This window comes from Bombina bombina, chromosome 9 (genome assembly GCF_027579735.1).
Source record: "Bombina bombina isolate aBomBom1 chromosome 9, aBomBom1.pri, whole genome shotgun sequence".
NCBI lineage: Eukaryota > Metazoa > Chordata > Amphibia > Anura > Bombinatoridae > Bombina > Bombina bombina.
The window spans coordinates 198559525-198581354 of NC_069507.1; the positions used below are offsets into that span (position 1 = coordinate 198559525).

The window sequence follows — 21830 nt, forward strand, 5'->3', positions numbered from 1 at the left end:
TGCAGAGATGTTTTATTTTTCTTTATTAAATGTTTTATAGGGGATTACATAATGGGGTAGATTTATGAACCGTCGAGTGAACATGATTCGCTACAGCAAATCATATCCGCTCGACATCACTAAATGTCAACAGTGTACTCTGTCAGCATTTAACATTGTACAAGCATTTCTAAGAAAATGATTGTGCAATGCTGCCCCCTGCTCACTGGCAGCCAATGGACTGCTAGTAAGGACTGTCAATCATCCTGATCAGATCGGGACAATTTCAATCCGCCACTTAAAAGTTGGAGGACAGGTTAAGGAGCAGCTGTCTTATGACCGCTGCTTCTTAACTTCCAATGGGCGCATCCGCTGTTTAACAAGTGGAGCCCATGGTCTCTTCTAGGAGTGTCAGAGTTACTTAATTAAAGGGAGAAGCAGTGGGTAGGTTCTATATACCCACAAAAGCTAAAGTGCAAATTACTATGTGTGCCATTACACCAGGAGGGCACAATCTATATGTGAGTTGACTGCAATATCATATTGAGGATTATGCACTACTCCCGTAATCTATGTTGGCTTCTTTCTATGTTAAAATGTAATTTCAGTTTTACCGGGAAGACGGTTTTCCTTTGCATGCGTCTCCGTAAGCTTCATTAAGGAGCTGCATATCCTCACTGTTTAGATGAATAGAGCACTGGTGATGCGGCATCGGTTGACCATCAGCCGTATTTGGTGCAGCTAGGAAGTTAGGTAAGCGATCCACAGCCACTGCAGTATAAAGAACAAGATGGTCTTTTAGAATTTTAGTAGCTTCTATTAAAATGATATGAAACCCAAAATTCAAATACAGCATACAATTTTAAAAACCTTTCCTATTTACTTCTATGATCTAATTTGTTCTCTTGGTATCCTTTGTTGGAAGGCATATATTTGCATGCTCAAAAGCTGGGAGCTAGCTGCTGGTTGGTGGCTGCAAATATATATATTTTTTCATTGGCTTACCAATGTGTTCAGCTACTTCCCAGTAGAGCATTGCTGCTCCATCAATAAAAGGGTAAAAAATTAATGAAGCAAAATTAATAATAGAAGCAAATTGGAAAGTTGTTTAAAAATGTATAATCTGTCTGGACCATGAAATAAATATTTGGGAATGCATGTCTCTTTAACCCCTTGCACCAAATGGATATATATATTGTGTCATGCAGTACTTTGCCCAGAGTAGTGTGTTGATATAGTACATATGGCCAACATAGAGGCAAATGCTGCAGTCCCCGCTGTCAGCTTAGACAGCAGAGACTGCTGCTGGGGGCAGAAGGCATCTGCCTTCATATAGTAAGTAAGAGCTGATTGTGCTACCTTCCTATATGAAGGCAGATCGCCTGTGTCACTCTGTATCAATAATCATTGGTACCGGGTGGGAGCAGTGGGAGGGAAGGAGGGAGGTGGGTGAATCAGCCAGCCCCACTCCTCGGTGTACACAGTACATATACAGTAAAACACAGAAACAATTAAAGGGATATGAAACACACATTTTTTCTTTTATGATTCAGAAATAGGGGCCAATTTAACAAAAGTCTGTTGGACCTGATCCAACAGTGCAGATCAGGTCCGACAGACCTCAGATAAAGACCTCGCTGAATGCGGAGAGCAATACGCTCTCCGTATTCAGCATTGCACCAGCAGCTCTTGTGAGTTGCTGGTGCAACGCCGCCCCCTGCAGATTCGTGGCCAATCGGCCACCAGCAGGGGGGTGTCAATCAACCTGATCGTACTCGATCGGGTTGAATTGCGGCGATGTCTGTCCGCCTGCTCAGAGAAACACAGGGCTTCAAGCTCTGTACGGAGCTTGATAGCTATGCCCCATAGCATTCAATGTTAAACAACTTTCCAATTTACTTCTATTATTTAATTTATTACTTATATGGTGACTGCATATAAACCGATTGTCATTGGCTCACCCATGGGTTCAGTAAGAAACCAGTAGTGCATTGCTGCTCCTTCAACAAATGACACCAAGAGAATGAAGCAAATTTGATAATAGTAGTAAAATGGTATGTTCTACCTAAATCATGAAAGAAAAATGTTGGGTTTCGTGTCCCTTTAAAAGGTACTGTTGAAGAACACATTTTAAATGTACTTTTTACTTCTGTGCCAGTCTTCATTGAGCCTTAGTCAACCTACCATTAATTTTGGTGACAGGAGATTTAGTATCAAACTGTGAGATCATTTTGATGAAATCATCTGGCAATCGTTCCTAAAATAGAAAACAAAAAGCACAAATAGTTCAGTCCTTCCAATGAAAAGTAAACGGCACTGTATATTCATGTAATCAATTAGATTGTCATTGCTGGCTAGAAAAGAATATTTAATGAGGGCTGAACAGAACCTTCAGAGTCAGAATAGTAGCTTACGATATAAACTAATTGAAACAAAATATGCTGCTAATATTATCATGTGTCTATGAGCAAATGAGCTAGGTGAGTGTTTCTATAATACATAATATTTTCATTTCTCATCATATTAACATTGACTTTTAACATCATTATAGAAAGCTTATGTTGGGAAATAGCCACTCTGCATATAACCAGTAAAATGAAGGGGGACAATATACTTAGTGGTACCTCGTTATATTTGCACAAAGATAATTAAAGGGACAATCTAGTCCAAATTAAACTTTTATTATTTAGATAGTGCATGTAATTTTAAACAAATTTCCATTTTACGTTTAGCATCAAATTTGCTTTGTTCTCTTGGTATTCCTAGTTGAAAGATAAACCTAGGTAGGCTCATATGCTAATTTCTAAGCCCTTGAAGGCCGCCTCTAATCTGAATGCATTTGACATTTTTCACAGATAAAGGGCGTTAGTTCATGTGTGCCATATAGATAAAAAAGTGTGCTCACACCGATGGAGTTACTTATGAGAGGGCACTGATTGGCTAAAATGGAAATCTGTCAAAAGAACTGAAATAAGGGGGCAGTTTGCAGAGGCTTAGATACAAGGTAATAACAGAGGTAAAAAATGTATTAATATAACCGTGTTAGTTATTCAAAACTGGGGAATGGGTAATAAAGGGATTATCTATCTTTTTTTTTATTTTTTTTATTTTTAAAACAAGCTTTATTGACATAAAATGAAAAGTGTTTACAGACATGTAAGCCAGTATGACAAAAATGAAAATCACAAAAGAAGAAATCTTACAGACAATCTGAAAGCTTAGGGCATTGCTGCCTACATTGAAAATATAAGGTAGTCCGTAGTGTCCTGTTGGGTAAGGGCTTTCTGGAAAACAAAGCTTGCAAAATATCTTTTTAAACAATCTGGAGTAGACTGTCCCTTTAATATCCCATATGGGCAGCAGCAGCAGGGGTTGTCTTCTAAAGACGATCACCGCTGCAGGATTAGCAGTTCTAAGAGGGAGCTTTCCTATTGATAGGGGTTACAAATACTGAGAACTATAGTCCTACGCACAAGTATCCTGGAGTAACAGTGCTTAGATCAGCTCCACCTGTGACGGGATGGAAGCTCAGCAGGGGGACTTTAAGGACCCAAAATTATTACCCTTTGAGATGCCCTCTTGTTTTAGTTCACCATATAGAAAGATAGAATACAAACCGAAACTTAACCACACAATTTGCTTAAAGGGATATAAAACCTAAAAAAAATCTTCGGTGATTCAGAAGGAACATACAATTTTTAGACAGTTTGCAATTTACTTAAATTTGCTTTGTTCCCATGTTATTCTTTGTTGAAGACATACCTAGGTAGGTGTCTGGGGCACTGCATGGCAGGAAATAGTGATTCCATCCAGTGCTCTTGCATAAGGATAACATTCATGCAAACTGATACCATAAAATGCTCCAGACACGTGCATGCTCCCTGATTTTCAACAAAAGATGCCAAGAGAACAAAGAAAATGTGAAATTAGAAAGTTATTTAAAATTGCATGCTTTATCTGAATTATGAAAGAAAGAATTTGGGTTTCACGACCCTTTAAAATTGTTAATAAAAATTGGTCAGCATTAGCTCACTTTGTCCTTGTCTGATGTGTCCTAGGTCTTGATAAAGGCCCCAAGCTGGGCTGAAACGCGTTGGCAAAGATTGAGGCTTGAGTTTCCTTTTGGTGAGCTTATCTCTATTTGGCTATCGCTATTAAGGAGATATTGCACGTTTGTACTTTTTCTTTTTTAGGTCATTCACAGCGGATCCACATCATTTCAACAAGGAGTTGAACACTTGGATATATCTATTTCTATTTTTATTTTTGTTTATATATATATATATAATATATATGCATACAAAGAGAGAAGCGCTCTACCAGGAACGAACAACAGCTCAGTGGCTTTTTCTATGGCGATTTACCACCCGGAAGCAGCCTCTTTTAGACCAGTGTGCTTTTCACAGAAGAAAACTTTCCTGAAGTATATCAGTCTGATCCCGCCAAGTAAGGTCAGTCCAGCCCCGAAATACCAGGCAATTCTCCTCTGAACAAGGAACATGACAACCCCAGACGATCGTTTCGGCCTCCTATGGGCCTCGTCAGTGAGGTGCAGCCACACTAGAAGGATGTATCTATACAAATAAAAGTCCTTCTGAAACTGCTATGGAAGAAGGCTTAGATATAGAGGAGAACCCTAATATAAAGAATCTTTCTAAAAAAGATGATTGGACTAGAGTAGAATATAAGAAACCAAAGGATAAAAGGAAAAATCTAAATTATAAAAATGGCGAACATGGGTATCACAATAATAATAATTTTAATAACAATAAGGATTTCAATAGGGGATATAACTCTCCTAGACAGTATAACTCCACTTGGAGAAATAAAGAGAGGTTTTTTCCCCAAGAACAACATAAAGAGAGGAATAATTCTATAGATTACAGAAAAGAGGATAATGACTGGTATAGAAGAGAACAAGACAGGGACTATGGCAATACGAGTCATTCCTACAATAATGGTAACACGAGTTATTTTCATAACAAGGGTCACCATTTTAAACCATCTAGTTCAGCATACTGTAATACAGAAACTGAACACAAAACAGAAAGACCGCAGGTTTTTCAAATAGACAAGAAACAAGATTATTACAGACAACATCAAAGACAAATACCTATCAGATTAAAACAAATGGAAACAAACTATGCAAAAGAAGGTTTCTATACTCCGCCACCAAGAAAAAGAACATATGCAAACGTGGCAGCAGAGGGAGAGCAAAATCTTCCAAAAAGGAGAAACTTAGAAGGATGAAAGATGGTATATTTAATCTTTCTAGCCATGTTTTGACAAATGAAGAGATATGTGTCCTGAATAGAGGGCTATCTTTTTGTCCTTCGAATGAGCACAACATATTTGAATTATTTGTTGATCTGAACAAATTTATCAGGAAGCTATCGCTACAACGATACTTCTGTGATAAAAAATTAAAACAAGATAAACGTATACCTATAATTACTAATGATATGTCTGAAAGACCTTCTACAGATATTATCTACTATGAACCAGAAGATCTATGTGATTCTCTGTTTGATGATTTTGTTCATTCTAATTTAATGTTGAAATCCAGTTTTAATCCTCCCATTACCAATCACAATATCCAACTCTTTCAAGATTTAGTTTTGGAAGAGTTTAGTTCTATGAATAACCACAATAGGAGTAGAAATAAGGCCTCAAATTTGAATATCTATGAAATTAGAGCCTTATCCAAGTTAGCTAAAGATCAGTCTCTAGTGATTAGACAGGCCGACAAGGGGGGTGGAATAGTATTGCAGGACTGGGGTGACTATGTAGGGGAAGCTAATCGTATTTTATTAAATCCTGAGTACTATAAGAGATTGACTTTTAACCCTACTAAGAAATATATGATTAGTTTGGTTAAACTTATAGATGATGGATACTATAAAGGGATCCTCACCAAGAAAGAAAAAGAATTTTTAAACCCTGGTACCCCTAGTCTTGCATACTATTACCACCTCCCCAAGATTCATAAGTGTAAGGATAATCCTCCCGGTCGCCCGATTATATCGGGGATCGGGAATCTTACGTGTAATCTATCCGAATACATAGATTCGTTTTTAAAAAAAGAAGTAAAGTGTTTACCATCCTATATAAAAGACACACCCGATTTAATAAATAAACTATCGAAACTAAAAAATCTAGATGTAAAAAATTTAGTTTGGATGACATGTGATGTGTCAGCTCTCTATTCTAATATAGCGCACGAGTTAGGTATAAACTCTATTGATACATTTTTATCTAGAGATATCTATTTACCCGAACAGCAGAAAATTTTCCTTTTGGATGCCATCTCCTTTGTGCTTAAGCACAATTATTTTGTGTTTCAGGAGCAGTTTTTCCTACAAATAAAGGGCACGGCCATGGGGACCAGGTTCGCCCCCAGCTTCGCTAACTTGTTTATGGGGTCCTTTGAAGAGGAGTATATCTATAATTCCCCAGCGAGGGCGAACCTGGTCTTCTATGGCCGCTTTATTGATGATTTGCTCTTTATATGGGATGGAACAGTGTCTGAGGCAAAGGAATTTGTTACATCCCTTAACACCAACAATATGGGTTTAACATTTACCTCTAATATTTCAAAGGAACAAATTGAATTTTTGGATCTTATATTATATTGGGATCCAAAAGGGTCCATCTTAACTAAGACATTTTTCAAAACTGTTGATACGAACAGTTATTTGAATTTTAAAAGTAATCACTACAAACCGTGGAAAGAAAATATTCCATTCAATCAATTCTGCAGAATACGCAGAAACTGTACTGAAATGTCTGTGTTTGATGAACAATCACAAATATTAAAAGAGAGGTTCCTTGCAAGAGAGTATCCACCAAAACTTATAGAATTAGGCTATCAAAAAGCTAGAAATAAAGTAAGATCAGATTTGTTCAATTCTAAGAAAAAGGACAAATATGAAAAAACATCAAACTCGGAAGAGGAAAGGTTACTTTATAATTCCAAAAATAATAATCATCCTCGATTCATTACTAGGTATAATAATAATCATCATTTAATCAAGAATATCCTACAGAAATACTGGTTCATTTTAAAAAATGATCCAGTTTTAAAACAAATTTTGGATGATACCCCTATATGCACCTTTAGAAGAGCACAGACACTTAAAAATAAGTTGGCACCAAGTAAGATTTTAATGAAAAAGCGCACAAATAGGATGGTAACTAAATCTAATACTAATTCTTTTTTAAACACTAAGATAGGTTTTTTTAAATGTGGGAAAAATAATTGTGGCCTTTGTAGCTATACGATGGGGAGTGTTACTGAATTTAAGTCCTCAGTCACCAATGAAAAATGTATTGTTTCTTCACATTTCACGTGTGATTCAACATTTGTGGTGTATTTGTTACAATGCAAATTTGGGGTTCAGTATGTTGGGAGAACCTCAAGACCCATCAAAAAAAGATGGGGGGAGCACACGAGAAATGTGAAGAAAGAATTGGTAAATCATAGTGTTCCTCGCCATAAGGGCATTTGTCATCCGGGAGAAAGTGATATATTTAATATTCTCCCTATAGAACATGTAGCTCCCAAATGGGGTAGAAATAGGTTTATACACTTGCGACAAAGAGAGACCTATTGGATATGGAAATTAAAAACTTTGAAACCCCACGGTCTAAATGAAAACATTGACATGGCAGCTTTTAATTGAAATATATTGAGTCACCAATATATTATTTATTTCTATTCTTTTGAAAATTGTGTTTATGTGGATATTTGGTAATTTTATATTATTTTATTTTTAGATAATTTTGTGTATATGTGTATATTTATGCATATTTTTAGTATATTACTTAAGTGCTTGTAGTTGTTACTTATCAGATGATCCCTGAGCTGGCATAACCCTTAAATTTTATATATCGCTATATCGTATATCCACCGAGTGATACTTATCTCACATTGTAATACATATAACTGCGGGGTGTTACCTTGTATCTCTTGGTACCAGTATACTTTAAATTTACCATTAGATATAGAGCTAGGATTTTTCCCTAAGGACTCTACTGCACTATTTATAGAGATATTTTTATGCTTTCAAGTAATCATTTTTTGACATATTTTGTGATAGTACTATTGATCACATAATAATTAATCCATTCCAGTAAGGAATCATTAGCGCCCTCTATGGGGTAGTTTACGGGGACTTTATCCTGCAGTAAACACCCAGTATATTACCGAATAGTGCCTGTTACTAATGTATTTTAGCAATGACGGCGTATCTGAGTTGATGACCGCAGCCGTGCTTCCCAGTGACGCCATTTGATTGACAGGTAACACCTCGCTAGTAGGGGCTGGTACTACACGCCCATCGTCTGGTCAAATCAAAATGTTTGCCGGCTCAGATTTGCATCTCATTGGTTAACAGCTTTTAATGGGCATGCGTATTGAAAACTTGTGAACGCTGAGATTGGTTTTAAATAGTGTGATGACTGTTAGTTTTATACACCTGATGAAACGGTTGTTGTGACCGGGAAACGCGTAGTGTATTAGGTTTTAATAAACTTATATGTTATATTTTAACCTATCTGTCATCACGCTTGTTTTTACCTTTGCTTTTATTAGCTGCTCTGACTTTTAACCAGCTTTCAGCTCTGTATAAGCTGTATATTTGCCCCGAGTGGATATTCATACCAATACTGGGCTCATTTCCGACCCCAGTATATGTGGGGGAAATCGAATTTTTCCTTGGGCCATTGGATCATGAAGATAAGCTCGCTGGACAGCTTTTAATAGTTCAGCCTGCACCTGTGGCACTTCTCAAGTGCTTATAATCTAGTAAGTGATTCTGTATCGTTTTGTGGGGGTCCCATACACCTACGATCTCACACTATTGTGGCGCCTCCTTTTTTTCTCTCCCATCTATCTGCAGATCGTCGCTGGTGCCATCAGCCTTGGAAGGAGTGTTTGCTGCCGCATACCCGCTATTAGTGGACATCCGGAGGAAAGAATCTCCATTACATGAACTTTGGATAAGGACTATACGTATACTCTATAGTACCTGGGTACCTTATTGTATGTATCCGGTATTGCTTTACAATACCACCACCAATATGTGTCTTTAATATCGCTTGTTACTATGGTGTGTTTGTAACATCTCTCGCATTGATAGTCACTTTGTCTTAGTAACATTGTGTTTATTGTTGGATGTTGATTGATTCTATTAGAAGGACACACAATATATATCACTTTTTGGCACTGTATTTTATGACAATTTGAGTTCACATATATCATATTGTTTTTTATATCTATTGTACACACATATATATATATCCAGTACCAGTTAACTATCACATAAAATATAAAATTGTGAATTTATATCACGCACATCTCTAATCCTTGTCCTTTGTTGAAGAGGACACTAAGGATATTGAGATATATAAAATATTTCTACATGTGCATTTTTGTACACCTTATTTGTGTGCATCACATCTAGGCGCCTTCACTTTTAATATATTATTTTTTGTTTTCACTATTTGGCTTTGGTGAAGAGCGACTTTAATTAACTATATAAATTATTAATTAATATTTTTCTTTGAATTTTGTAAAATGCAAAGTAAGGGAATTTGTAATCAGAGTCGTTTGACTCTTAGCACTTGTGATAATTTTATTGAGACATCTACATCCACAGATAATAGTAATCTATCAATGACACAACTTTTTATGAAGTTAGAGGATGCACTTAAACAAGAACACAGACACTGGTGGGATATTGATATTTTAAAAAAAATACAAATTGAAGGGGCATATACCCAGAGGTCTCAGATTATCTAAATTATGTTCATTTACAAATAATGCTGAATTAACATCAAAGTGGCAAAATCTATTATCCGAGTGTTCCTTCAAATTAATAGATTTATTGATTGAACACAGAGAAATGTTGTTGAACAACACTGAATCTTTAATAGAGGAACTTCAAGTAGCTCTTCTTAAGTATCAACAACATTCTGAGTATGAAAATAAGAATAAAGAAATTTTAGAGAGAACAGATAAATATCAAAAGAAATTAATCAAGATTAAATCTAAGAAATTAGCCAGAGACGAAAAAGACTATTTAGAAGGATGTATCTATACAAATAAAAGTCCTTCTGAAACTGCTATGGAAGAAGGCTTAGATATAGAGGAGAACCCTAATATAAAGAATCTTTCTAAAAAAGATGATTGGACTAGAGTAGAATATAAGAAACCAAAGGATAAAAGGAAAAATCTAAATTATAAAAATGGCGAACATGGGTATCACAATAATAATAATTTTAATAACAATAAGGATTTCAATAGGGGATATAACTCTCCTAGACAGTATAACTCCACTTGGAGAAATAAAGAGAGGTTTTTTCCCCAAGAACAACATAAAGAGAGGAATAATTCTATAGATTACAGAAAAGAGGATAATGACTGGTATAGAAGAGAACAAGACAGGGACTATGGCAATACGAGTCATTCCTACAATAATGGTAACACAAGTTATTTTCATAACAAGGGTCACCATTTTAAACCATCTAGTTCAGCATACTGTAATACAGAAACTGAACACAAAACAGAAAGACCGCAGGTTTTTCAAATAGACAAGAAACAAGATTATTACAGACAACATCAAAGACAAATACCTATCAGATTAAAACAAATGGAAACAAACTATGCAAAAGAAGGTTTCTATACTCCGCCACCAAGAAAAAGAACATATGCAAACGTGGCAGCAGAGGGAGAGCAAAATCTTCCAAAAAGGAGAAACTTAGAAGGATGAAAGATGGTATATTTAATCTTTCTAGCCATGTTTTGACAAATGAAGAGATATGTGTCCTGAATAGAGGGCTATCTTTTTGTCCTTCGAATGAGCACAACATATTTGAATTATTTGTTGATCTGAACAAATTTATCAGGAAGCTATCGCTACAACGATACTTCTGTGATAAAAAATTAAAACAAGATAAACGTATACCTATAATTACTAATGATATGTCTGAAAGACCTTCTACAGATATTATCTACTATGAACCAGAAGATCTATGTGATTCTCTGTTTGATGATTTTGTTCATTCTAATTTAATGTTGAAATCCAGTTTTAATCCTCCCATTACCAATCACAATATCCAACTCTTTCAAGATTTAGTTTTGGAAGAGTTTAGTTCTATGAATAACCACAATAGGAGTAGAAATAAGGCCTCAAATTTGAATATCTATGAAATTAGAGCCTTATCCAAGTTAGCTAAAGATCAGTCTCTAGTGATTAGACAGGCCGACAAGGGGGGTGGAATAGTATTGCAGGACTGGGGTGACTATGTAGGGGAAGCTAATCGTATTTTATTAAATCCTGAGTACTATAAGAGATTGACTTTTAACCCTACAAAGAAATATATGATTAGTTTGGTTAAACTTATAGATGATGGATACTATAAAGGGATCCTCACCAAGAAAGAAAAAGAATTTTTAAACCCTGGTACCCCTAGTCTTGCATACTATTACCACCTCCCCAAGATTCATAAGTGTAAGGATAATCCTCCCGGTCGCCCGATTATATCGGGGATCGGGAATCTTACGTGTAATCTATCCGAATACATAGATTCGTTTTTAAAAAAAGAAGTAAAGTGTTTACCATCCTATATAAAAGACACACCCGATTTAATAAATAAACTATCGAAACTAAAAAATCTAGATGTAAAAAATTTAGTTTGGATGACATGTGATGTGTCAGCTCTCTATTCTAATATAGCGCACGAGTTAGGTATAAACTCTATTGATAAATTTTTATCTAGAGATATCTATTTACCCGAACAGCAGAAAATTTTCCTTTTGGATGCCATCTCCTTTGTGCTTAAGCACAATTATTTTGTGTTTCAGGAGCAGTTTTTCCTACAAATAAAGGGCACGGCCATGGGGACCAGGTTCGCCCCCAGCTTCGCTAACTTGTTTATGGGGTCCTTTGAAGAGGAGTATATCTATAATTCCCCAGCGAGGGCGAACCTGGTCTTCTATGGCCGCTTTATTGATGATTTGCTCTTTATATGGGATGGAACAGTGTCTGAGGCAAAGGAATTTGTTACATCCCTTAACACCAACAATATGGGTTTAACATTTACCTCTAATATTTCAAAGGAACAAATTGAATTTTTTGATCTTATATTATATTGGGATCCAAAAGGGTCCATCTTAACTAAGACATTTTTCAAAACTGTTGATACGAACAGTTATTTGAATTTTAAAAGTAATCACTACAAACCGTGGAAAGAAAATATTCCATTCAATCAATTCTGCAGAATACGCAGAAACTGTACTGAAATGTCTGTGTTTGATGAACAATCACAAATATTAAAAGAGAGGTTCCTTGCAAGAGAGTATCCACCAAAACTTATAGAATTAGGCTATCAAAAAGCTAGAAATAAAGTAAGATCAGATTTGTTCAATTCTAAGAAAAAGGACAAATATGAAAAAACATCAAACTCGGAAGAGGAAAGGTTACTTTATAATTCCAAAAATAATAATCATCCTCGATTCATTACTAGGTATAATAATAATCATCATTTAATCAAGAATATCCTACAGAAATACTGGTTCATTTTAAAAAATGATCCAGTTTTAAAACAAATTTTGGATGATACCCCTATATGCACCTTTAGAAGAGCACAGACACTTAAAAATAAGTTGGCACCAAGTAAGATTTTAATGAAAAAGCGCACAAATAGGATGGTAACTAAATCTAATACTAATTCTTTTTTAAACACTAAGATAGGTTTTTTTAAATGTGGGAAAAATAATTGTGGCCTTTGTAGCTATACGATGGGGAGTGTTACTGAATTTAAGTCCTCAGTCACCAATGAAAAATTTATTGTTTCTTCACATTTCACGTGTGATTCAACATTTGTGGTGTATTTGTTACAATGCAAATGTGGGGTTCAGTATGTTGGGAGAACCTCAAGACCCATCAAAAAAAGATGGGGGGAGCACACGAGAAATGTGAAGAAAGAATTGGTAAATCATAGTGTTCCTCGCCATAAGGGCATTTGTCATCCGGGAGAAAGTGATATATTTAATATTCTCCCTATAGAACATGTAGCTCCCAAATGGGGTAGAAATAGGTTTATACACTTGCGACAAAGAGAGACCTATTGGATATGGAAATTAAAAACTTTGAAACCCCACGGTCTAAATGAAAACATTGACATGGCAGCTTTTAATTGAAATATATTGAGTCACCAATATATTATTTATTTCTATTCTTTTGAAAATTGTGTTTATGTGGATATTTGGTAATTTTATATTATTTTATTTTTAGATAATTTTGTGTATATGTGTATATTTATGCATATTTTTAGTATATTACTTAAGTGCTTGTAGTTGTTACTTATCAGATGATCCCTGAGCTGGCATAACCCTTAAATTTTATATATCGCTATATCGTATATCCACCGAGTGATACTTATCTCACATTGTAATACATATAACTGTGGGGTGTTACCTTGTATCTCTTGGTACCAGTATACTTTAAATTTACCATTAGATATAGAGCTAGGATTTTTCCCTAAGGACTCTACTGCACTATTTATAGAGATATTTTTATGCTTTCAAGTAATCATTTTTTGACATATTTTGTGATAGTACTATTGATCACATAATAATTAATCCATTCCAGTAAGGAATCATTAGCGCCCTCTATGGGGTAGTTTACGGGGACTTTATCCTGCAGTAAACACCCAGTATATTACCGAATAGTGCCTGTTACTAATGTATTTTAGCAATGACGGCGTATCTGAGTTGATGACCGCAGCCGTGCTTCCCAGTGACGCCATTTGATTGACAGGTAACACCTCGCTAGTAGGGGCTGGTACTACACGCCCATCGTCTGGTCAAATCAAAATGTTTGCCGGCTCAGATTTGCATCTCATTGGTTAACAGCTTTTAATGGGCATGCGTATTGAAAACTTGTGAACGCCGAGATTGGTTTTAAATAGTGTGATGACTGTTAGTTTTATACACCTGATGAAACGGTTGTTGTGACCGGGAAACGCGTAGTGTATTAGGTTTTAATAAACTTATATGTTATATTTTAACCTATCTGTCATCACGCTTGTTTTTACCTTTGCTTTTATTAGCTGCTCTGACTTTTAACCAGCTTTCAGCTCTGTATAAGCTGTATATTTGCCCCGAGTGGATATTCATACCAATACTGGGCTCATTTCCGACCCCAGTATATGTGGGGGAAATCGAATTTTTCCTTGGGCCATTGGATCATGAAGATAAGCTCGCTGGACAGCTTTTAATAGTTCAGCCTGCACCTGTGGCACTTCTCAAGTGCTTATAATCTAGTAAGTGATTCTGTATCGTTTTGTGGGGGTCCCATACACCTACGATCTCACACTATTGTGGCGCCTCCTTTTTTTCTCTCCCATCTATCTGCAGATCGTCGCTGGTGCCATCAGCCTTGGAAGGAGTGTTTGCTGCCGCATACCCGCTATTAGTGGACATCCGGAGGAAAGAATCTCCATTACATGAACTTTGGATAAGGACTATACGTATACTCTATAGTACCTGGGTACCTTATTGTATGTATCCGGTATTGCTTTACAATACCACCACCAATATGTGTCTTTAATATCGCTTGTTACTATGGTGTGTTTGTAACATCTCTCGCATTGATAGTCACTTTGTCTTAGTAACATTGTGTTTATTGTTGGATGTTGATTGATTCTATTAGAAGGACACACAATATATATCACTTTTTGGCACTGTATTTTATGACAATTTGAGTTCACATATATCATATTGTTTTTTATATCTATTGTACACACATATATATATATCCAGTACCAGTTAACTATCACATAAAATATAAAATTGTGAATTTATATCACGCACATCTCTAATCCTTGTCCTTTGTTGAAGAGGACACTAAGGATATTGAGATATATAAAATATTTCTACATGTGCATTTTTGTACACCTTATTTGTGTGCATCACATCTAGGCGCCTTCACTTTTAATATATTACATTCCTCTAAGCACACTGGGCAAGGAGTCCACGTCTGGTTTCCCCCATCACCCATAGGGAGACTTCCCCAGGGTCATAATAATTTGCATACAAAGAGAGAAGCGCTCTACCAGGAACGAACAACAGCTCAGTGGCTTGTTCTATGGCGATTTACCACCCGGAAGCAGCCTCTTTTAGACCAGTGTGCTTTTCACAGAAGAAAACTTTCCTGAAGTATATCAGTCTGATCCCGCCAAGTAAGGTCAGTCCAGCCCCGAAATACCAGGCAATTCTCCTCTGAACAAGGAACATGACAACCCCAGACGATCGTTTCGGCCTCCTATGGGCCTCGTCAGTGAGGTGCAGCCACATTCCTCTAAGCACACTGGGCAAGGAGTCCACGTCTGGTTTCCCCCATCACCCATAGGGAGACTTCCCCAGGGTCATAATAATTTGCATACAAAGAGAGAAGCGCTCTACCAGGAACGAACAACAGCTCAGTGGCTTGTTCTATGGCGATTTACCACCCGGAAGCAGCCTCTTTTAGACCAGTGTGCTTTTCACAGAAGAAAACTTTCCTGAAGTATATCAGTCTGATCCCGCCAAGTAAGGTCAGTCCAGCCCCGAAATACCAGGCAATTCTCCTCTGAACAAGGAACATGACAACCCCAGACGATCGTTTCGGCCTCCTATGGGCCTCGTCAGTGAGGTGCAGCCACATTCCTCTAAGCACACTGGGCAAGGAGTCCACGTCTGGTTTCCCCCATCACCCATAGGGAGACTTCCCCAGGGTCATAATAATTTGCATACAAAGAGAGAAGCGCTCTACCAGGAACGAACAACAGCTCAGTGGCTTGTTCTATGGCGATTTACCACCCGGAAGCAGCCTCTTTTAGACCAGTGTGCTTTTCACAGAAGAAAACTTTCCTGAAGTATATCAGTCTGATCCCGCCAAGTAAGGTCAGTCCAGCCCCGAAATACCAGGCAATTCTCCTCTGAACAAGGAACATGACAACCCCAGACGATCGTTTCGGCCTCCTATGGGCCTCGTCAGTGAGGTACAGCCACATTCCTCTAAGCACACTGGGCAAGGAGTCCACGTCTGGTTTCCCCCATCACCCATAGGGAGACTTCCCCAGGGTCATAATAATTTGCATACAAAGAGAGAAGCGCTCTACCAGGAACGAACAACAGCTCAGTGGCTTGTTCTATGGCGATTTACCACCCGGAAGCAGCCTCTTTTAGACCAGTGTGCTTTTCACAGAAGAAAACTTTCCTGAAGTATATCAGTCTGATCCCGCCAAGTAAGGTCAGTCCAGCCCCGAAATACCAGGCAATTCTCCTCTGAACAAGGAACATGACAACCCCAGACGATCGTTTCGGCCTCCTATGGGCCTCGTCAGTGAGGTGCAGCCACATTCCTCTAAGCACACTGGGCAAGGAGTCCACGTCTGGTTTCCCCCATCACCCATAGGGAGACTTCCCCAGGGTCATAATAATTTGCATACAAAGAGAGAAGCGCTCTACCAGGAACGAACAACAGCTCAGTGGCTTGTTCTATGGCGATTTACCACCCGGAAGCAGCCTCTTTTAGACCAGTGTGCTTTTCACAGAAGAAAACTTTCCTGAAGTATATCAGTCTGATCCCGCCAAGTAAGGTCAGTCCAGCCCCGAAATACCAGGCAATTCTCCTCTGAACAAGGAACATGACAACCCCAGACGATCGTTTCGGCCTCCTATGGGCCTCGTCAGTGAGGTGCAGCCACATTCCTCTAAGCACACTGGGCAAGGAGTCCACGTCTGGTTTCCCCCATCACCCATAGGGAGACTTCCCCAGGGTCATAATAATTTGCATACAAAGAGAGAAGCGCTCTACCAGGAATGAACAACAGCTCAGTGGCTTGTTCTATGGCGATTTACCACCCGGAAGCAGCCTCTTTTAGACCAGTGTGCTTTTCACAGAAGAAAACTTTCCTGAAGTATATCAGTCTGATCCCGCCAAGTAAGGTCAGTCCAGCCCCGAAATACCAGGCAATTCTCCTCTGAACAAGGAACATGACAACCCCAGACGATCGTTTCGGCCTCCTATGGGCCTCGTCAGTGAGGTGCAGCCACATTCCTCTAAGCACACTGGGCAAGGAGTCCACGTCTGGTTTCCCCCATCACCCATAGGGAGACTTCCCCAGGGTCATAATAATTTGCATACAAAGAGAGAAGCGCTCTACCAGGAACGAACAACAGCTCAGTGGCTTGTTCTATGGCGATTTACCACCCGGAAGCAGCCTCTTTTAGACCAGTGTGCTTTTCACAGAAGAAAACTTTCCTGAAGTATATCAGTCTGATCCCGCCAAGTAAGGTCAGTCCAGCCCCGAAATACCAGGCAATTCTCCTCTGAACAAGGAACATGACAACCCCAGACGATCGTTTCGGCCTCCTATGGGCCTCGTCAGTGAGGTGCAGCCACATTCCTCTAAGCACACTGGGCAAGGAGTCCACGTCTGGTTTCCCCCATCACCCATAGGGAGACTTCCCCAGGGTCATAATAATTTGCATACAAAGAGAGAAGCGCTCTACCAGGAACGAACAACAGCTCAGTGGCTTGTTCTATGGCGATTTACCACCCGGAAGCAGCCTCTTTTAGACCAGTGTGCTTTTCACAGAAGAAAACTTTCCTGAAGTATATCAGTCTGATCCCGCCAAGTAAGGTCAGTCCAGCCCCGAAATACCAGGCAATTCTCCTCTGAACAAGGAACATGACAACCCCAGACGATCGTTTCGGCCTCCTATGGGCCTCGTCAGTGAGGTGCAGCCACATTCCTCTAAGCACACTGGGCAAGGAGTCCACGTCTGGTTTCCCCCATCACCCATAGGGAGACTTCCCCAGGGTCATAATAATTTGCATACAAAGAGAGAAGCGCTCTACCAGGAACGAACAACAGCTCAGTGGCTTGTTCTATGGCGATTTACCACCCGGAAGCAGCCTCTTTTAGACCAGTGTGCTTTTCACAGAAGAAAACTTTCCTGAAGTATATCAGTCTGATCCCGCCAAGTAAGGTCAGTCCAGCCCCGAAATACCAGGCAATTCTCCTCTGAACAAGGAACATGACAACCCCAGACGATCGTTTCGGCCTCCTATGGGCCTCGTCAGTGAGGTGCAGCCACATTCCTCTAAGCACACTGGGCAAGGAGTCCACGTCTGGTTTCCCCCATCACCCATAGGGAGACTTCCCCAGGGTCATAATAATTTGCATACAAAGAGAGAAGCGCTCTACCAGGAACGAACAACAGCTCAGTGGCTTGTTCTATGGCGATTTACCACCCGGAAGCAGCCTCTTTTAGACCAGTGTGCTTTTCACAGAAGAAAACTTTCCTGAAGTATATCAGTCTGATCCCGCCAAGTAAGGTCAGTCCAGCCCCGAAATACCAGGCAATTCTCCTCTGAACAAGGAACATGACAACCCCAGACGATCGTTTCGGCCTCCTATGGGCCTCGTCAGTGAGGTGCAGCCACATTCCTCTAAGCACACTGGGCAAGGAGTCCACGTCTGGTTTCCCCCATCACCCATAGGGAGACTTCCCCAGGGTCATAATAATTTGCATACAAAGAGAGAAGCGCTCTACCAGGAACGAACAACAGCTCAGTGGCTTGTTCTATGGCGATTTACCACCCGGAAGCAGCCTCTTTTAGACCAGTGTGCTTTTCACAGAAGAAAACTTTCCTGAAGTATATCAGTCTGATCCCGCCAAGTAAGGTCAGTCCAGCCCCGAAATACCAGGCAATTCTCCTCTGAACAAGGAACATGACAACCCCAGACGATCGTTTCGGCCTCCTATGGGCCTCGTCAGTGAGGTGCAGCCACATTCCTCTAAGCACACTGGGCAAGGAGTCCACGTCTGGTTTCCCCCATCACCCATAGGGAGACTTCCCCAGGGTCATAATAATTTGCATACAAAGAGAGAAGCGCTCTACCAGGAACGAACAACAGCTCAGTGGCTTGTTCTATGGCGATTTACCACCCGGAAGCAGCCTCTTTTAGACCAGTGTGCTTTTCACAGAAGAAAACTTTCCTGAAGTATATCAGTCTGATCCTGCCAAGTAAGGTCAGTCCAGCCCCGAAATACCAGGCAATTCTCCTCTGAACAAGGAACATGACAACCCCAGACGATCGTTTCGGCCTCCTATGGGCCTCGTCAGTGAGGTGCAGCCACATTCCTCTAAGCACACTGGGCAAGGAGTCCACGTCTGGTTTCCCCCATCACCCATAGGGAGACTTCCCCAGGGTCATAATAATTTGCATACAAAGAGAGAAGCGCTCTACCAGGAACGAACAACAGCTCAGTGGCTTGTTCTATGGCGATTTACCACCCGGAAGCAGCCTCTTTTAGACCAGTGTGCTTTTCACAGAAGAAAACTTTCCTGAAGTATATCAGTCTGATCCCGCCAAGTAAGGTCAGTCCAGCCCCGAAATACCAGGCAATTCTCCTCTGAACAAGGAACATGACAACCCCAGACGATCGTTTCGGCCTCCTATGGGCCTCGTCAGTGAGGTGCAGCCACATTCCTCTAAGCACACTGGGCAAGGAGTCCACGTCTGGTTTCCCCCATCACCCATAGGGAGACTTCCCCAGGGTCATAATAATTTGCATACAAAGAGAGAAGCGCTCTACCAGGAACGAACAACAGCTCAGTGGCTTGTTCTATGGCGATTTACCACCCGGAAGCAGCCTCTTTTAGACCAGTGTGCTTTTCACAGAAGAAAACTTTCCTGAAGTATATCAGTCTGATCCCGCCAAGTAAGGTCAGTCCAGCCCCGAAATACCAGGCAATTCTCCTCTGAACAAGGAACATGACAACCCCAGACGATCGTTTCGGCCTCCTATGGGCCTCGTCAGTGAGGTGCAGCCACATTCCTCTAAGCACACTGGGCAAGGAGTCCACGTCTGGTTTCCCCCATCACCCATAGGGAGACTTCCCCAGGGTCATAATAATTTGCATACAAAGAGAGAAGCGCTCTACCAGGAACGAACAACAGCTCAGTGGCTTGTTCTATGGCGATTTACCACCCGGAAGCAGCCTCTTTTAGACCAGTGTGCTTTTCACAGAAGAAAACTTTCCTGAAGTATATCAGTCTGATCCCGCCAAGTAAGGTCAGTCCAGCCCCGAAATACCAGGCAATTCTCCTCTGAACAAGGAACATGACAACCCCAGACGATCGTTTCGGCCTCCTATGGGCCTCGTCAGTGAGGTGCAGCCACATTCCTCTAAGCACACTGGGCAAGGAGTCCACGTCTGGTTTCCCCCATCACCCATAGGGAGACTTCCCCAGGGTCATAATAATTTGCATACAAAGAGAGAAGCGCTCTACCAGGAACGAACAACAGCTCAGTGGCTTGTTCTATGGCGATTTACCACCCGGAAGCAGCCTCTTTTAGACCAGTGTGCTTTTCACAGAAGAAAACTTTCCTGAAGTATATCAGTCTGATCCCGCCAAGTAAGGTCAGTCCAGCCCCGAAATACCAGGCAATTCTCCTCTGAACAAGGAACATGACAACCCCAGACGATCGTTTCGGCCTCCTATGGGCCTCGTCAGTGAGGTGCAGCCACATTCCTCTAAGCACACTGGGCAAGGAGTCCACGTCTGGTTTCCCCCATCACCCATAGGGAGACTTCCCCAGGGTCATAATAATTTGCATACAAAGAGAGAAGCGCTCTACCAGGAACGAACAACAGCTCAGTGGCTTGTTCTATGGCGATTTACCACCCGGAAGCAGCCTCTTTTAGACCAGTGTGCTTTTCACAGAAGAAAACTTTCCTGAAGTATATCAGTCTGATCCCGCCAAGTAAGGTCAGTCCAGCCCCGAAATACCAGGCAATTCTCCTCTGAACAAGGAACATGACAACCCCAGACGATCGTTTCGGCCTCCTATGGGCCTCGTCAGTGAGGTGCAGCCACATTCCTCTAAGCACACTGGGCAAGGAGTCCACGTCTGGTTTCCCCCATCACCCATAGGGAGACTTCCCCAGGGTCATAATAATTTGCATACAAAGAGAGAAGCGCTCTACCAGGAACGAACAACAGCTCAGTGGCTTGTTCTATGGCGATTTACCACCCGGAAGCAGCCTCTTTTAGACCAGTGTGCTTTTCACAGAAGAAAACTTTCCTGAAGTATATCAGTCTGATCCCGCCAAGTAAGGTCAGTCCAGCCCCGAAATACCAGGCAATTCTCCTCTGAACAAGGAACATGACAACCCCAGACGATCGTTTCGGCCTCCTATGGGCCTCGTCAGTGAGGTGCAGCCACATTCCTCTAAGCACACTGGGCAAGGAGTCCACGTCTGGTTTCCCCCATCACCCATATATATATATATAAAGGAAAAAGGGCTGGGGATCAGGATCCGGTGTGTTTCCTCAGTTGTCCACAGACTCCACAACACTTAAAGGGACATGAAACCCCATTTTTTTCTTTCATGATTTAGAAAGAGAATGCAATTTTAAACATCTTTCTAATTTACTTATATTATCTAATTTGTTTTATTCTCTTGATATTCTTTGCTGAAAAGCATATCTAGATATGCTCAGTAGCTGCTGATTGGTTGCTGCACATAGAAGCCTTGTGTGATTGGCTCACCAGGTGCTTTGCTTTTTCTTCAACTAAGGATATCTAAAAAATGAAGCAAAATAAATAATAGAAGTAAATTGTAATGTTGTTTAAATTTCTATTCTCTATCTCAATCATGAAATAAAGATTTTGGGTTTAGTGTCCCTTTAAGCCAGCACGAAGAGACAGGCCATGCACAGAGTGGTTGCTTTGCTGGTGAGTGCTGATCTCTTTGTACATACAGTACGTATTTTTATTCATA

General features: G+C 40.1%; 1 protein-coding gene across 1 annotated transcript in view; it reads right to left on the reverse strand.

Annotated features, from left to right (window-relative positions):
* PYROXD2 (pyridine nucleotide-disulphide oxidoreductase domain 2) overlaps positions 1-21830 on the reverse strand; it is a 214253-nt gene that overhangs the window by 80322 nt on the left and 112101 nt on the right. Inside the window, exons 11-12 of the mRNA XM_053692557.1 lie at positions 2164-2236; positions 594-750 (exon numbers count right to left, since the gene is read on the reverse strand). Of these exons, the coding sequence (XP_053548532.1) occupies positions 594-750; positions 2164-2236 (230 nt within the window). The remainder of the gene's footprint in view (positions 1-593; positions 751-2163; positions 2237-21830) is intronic.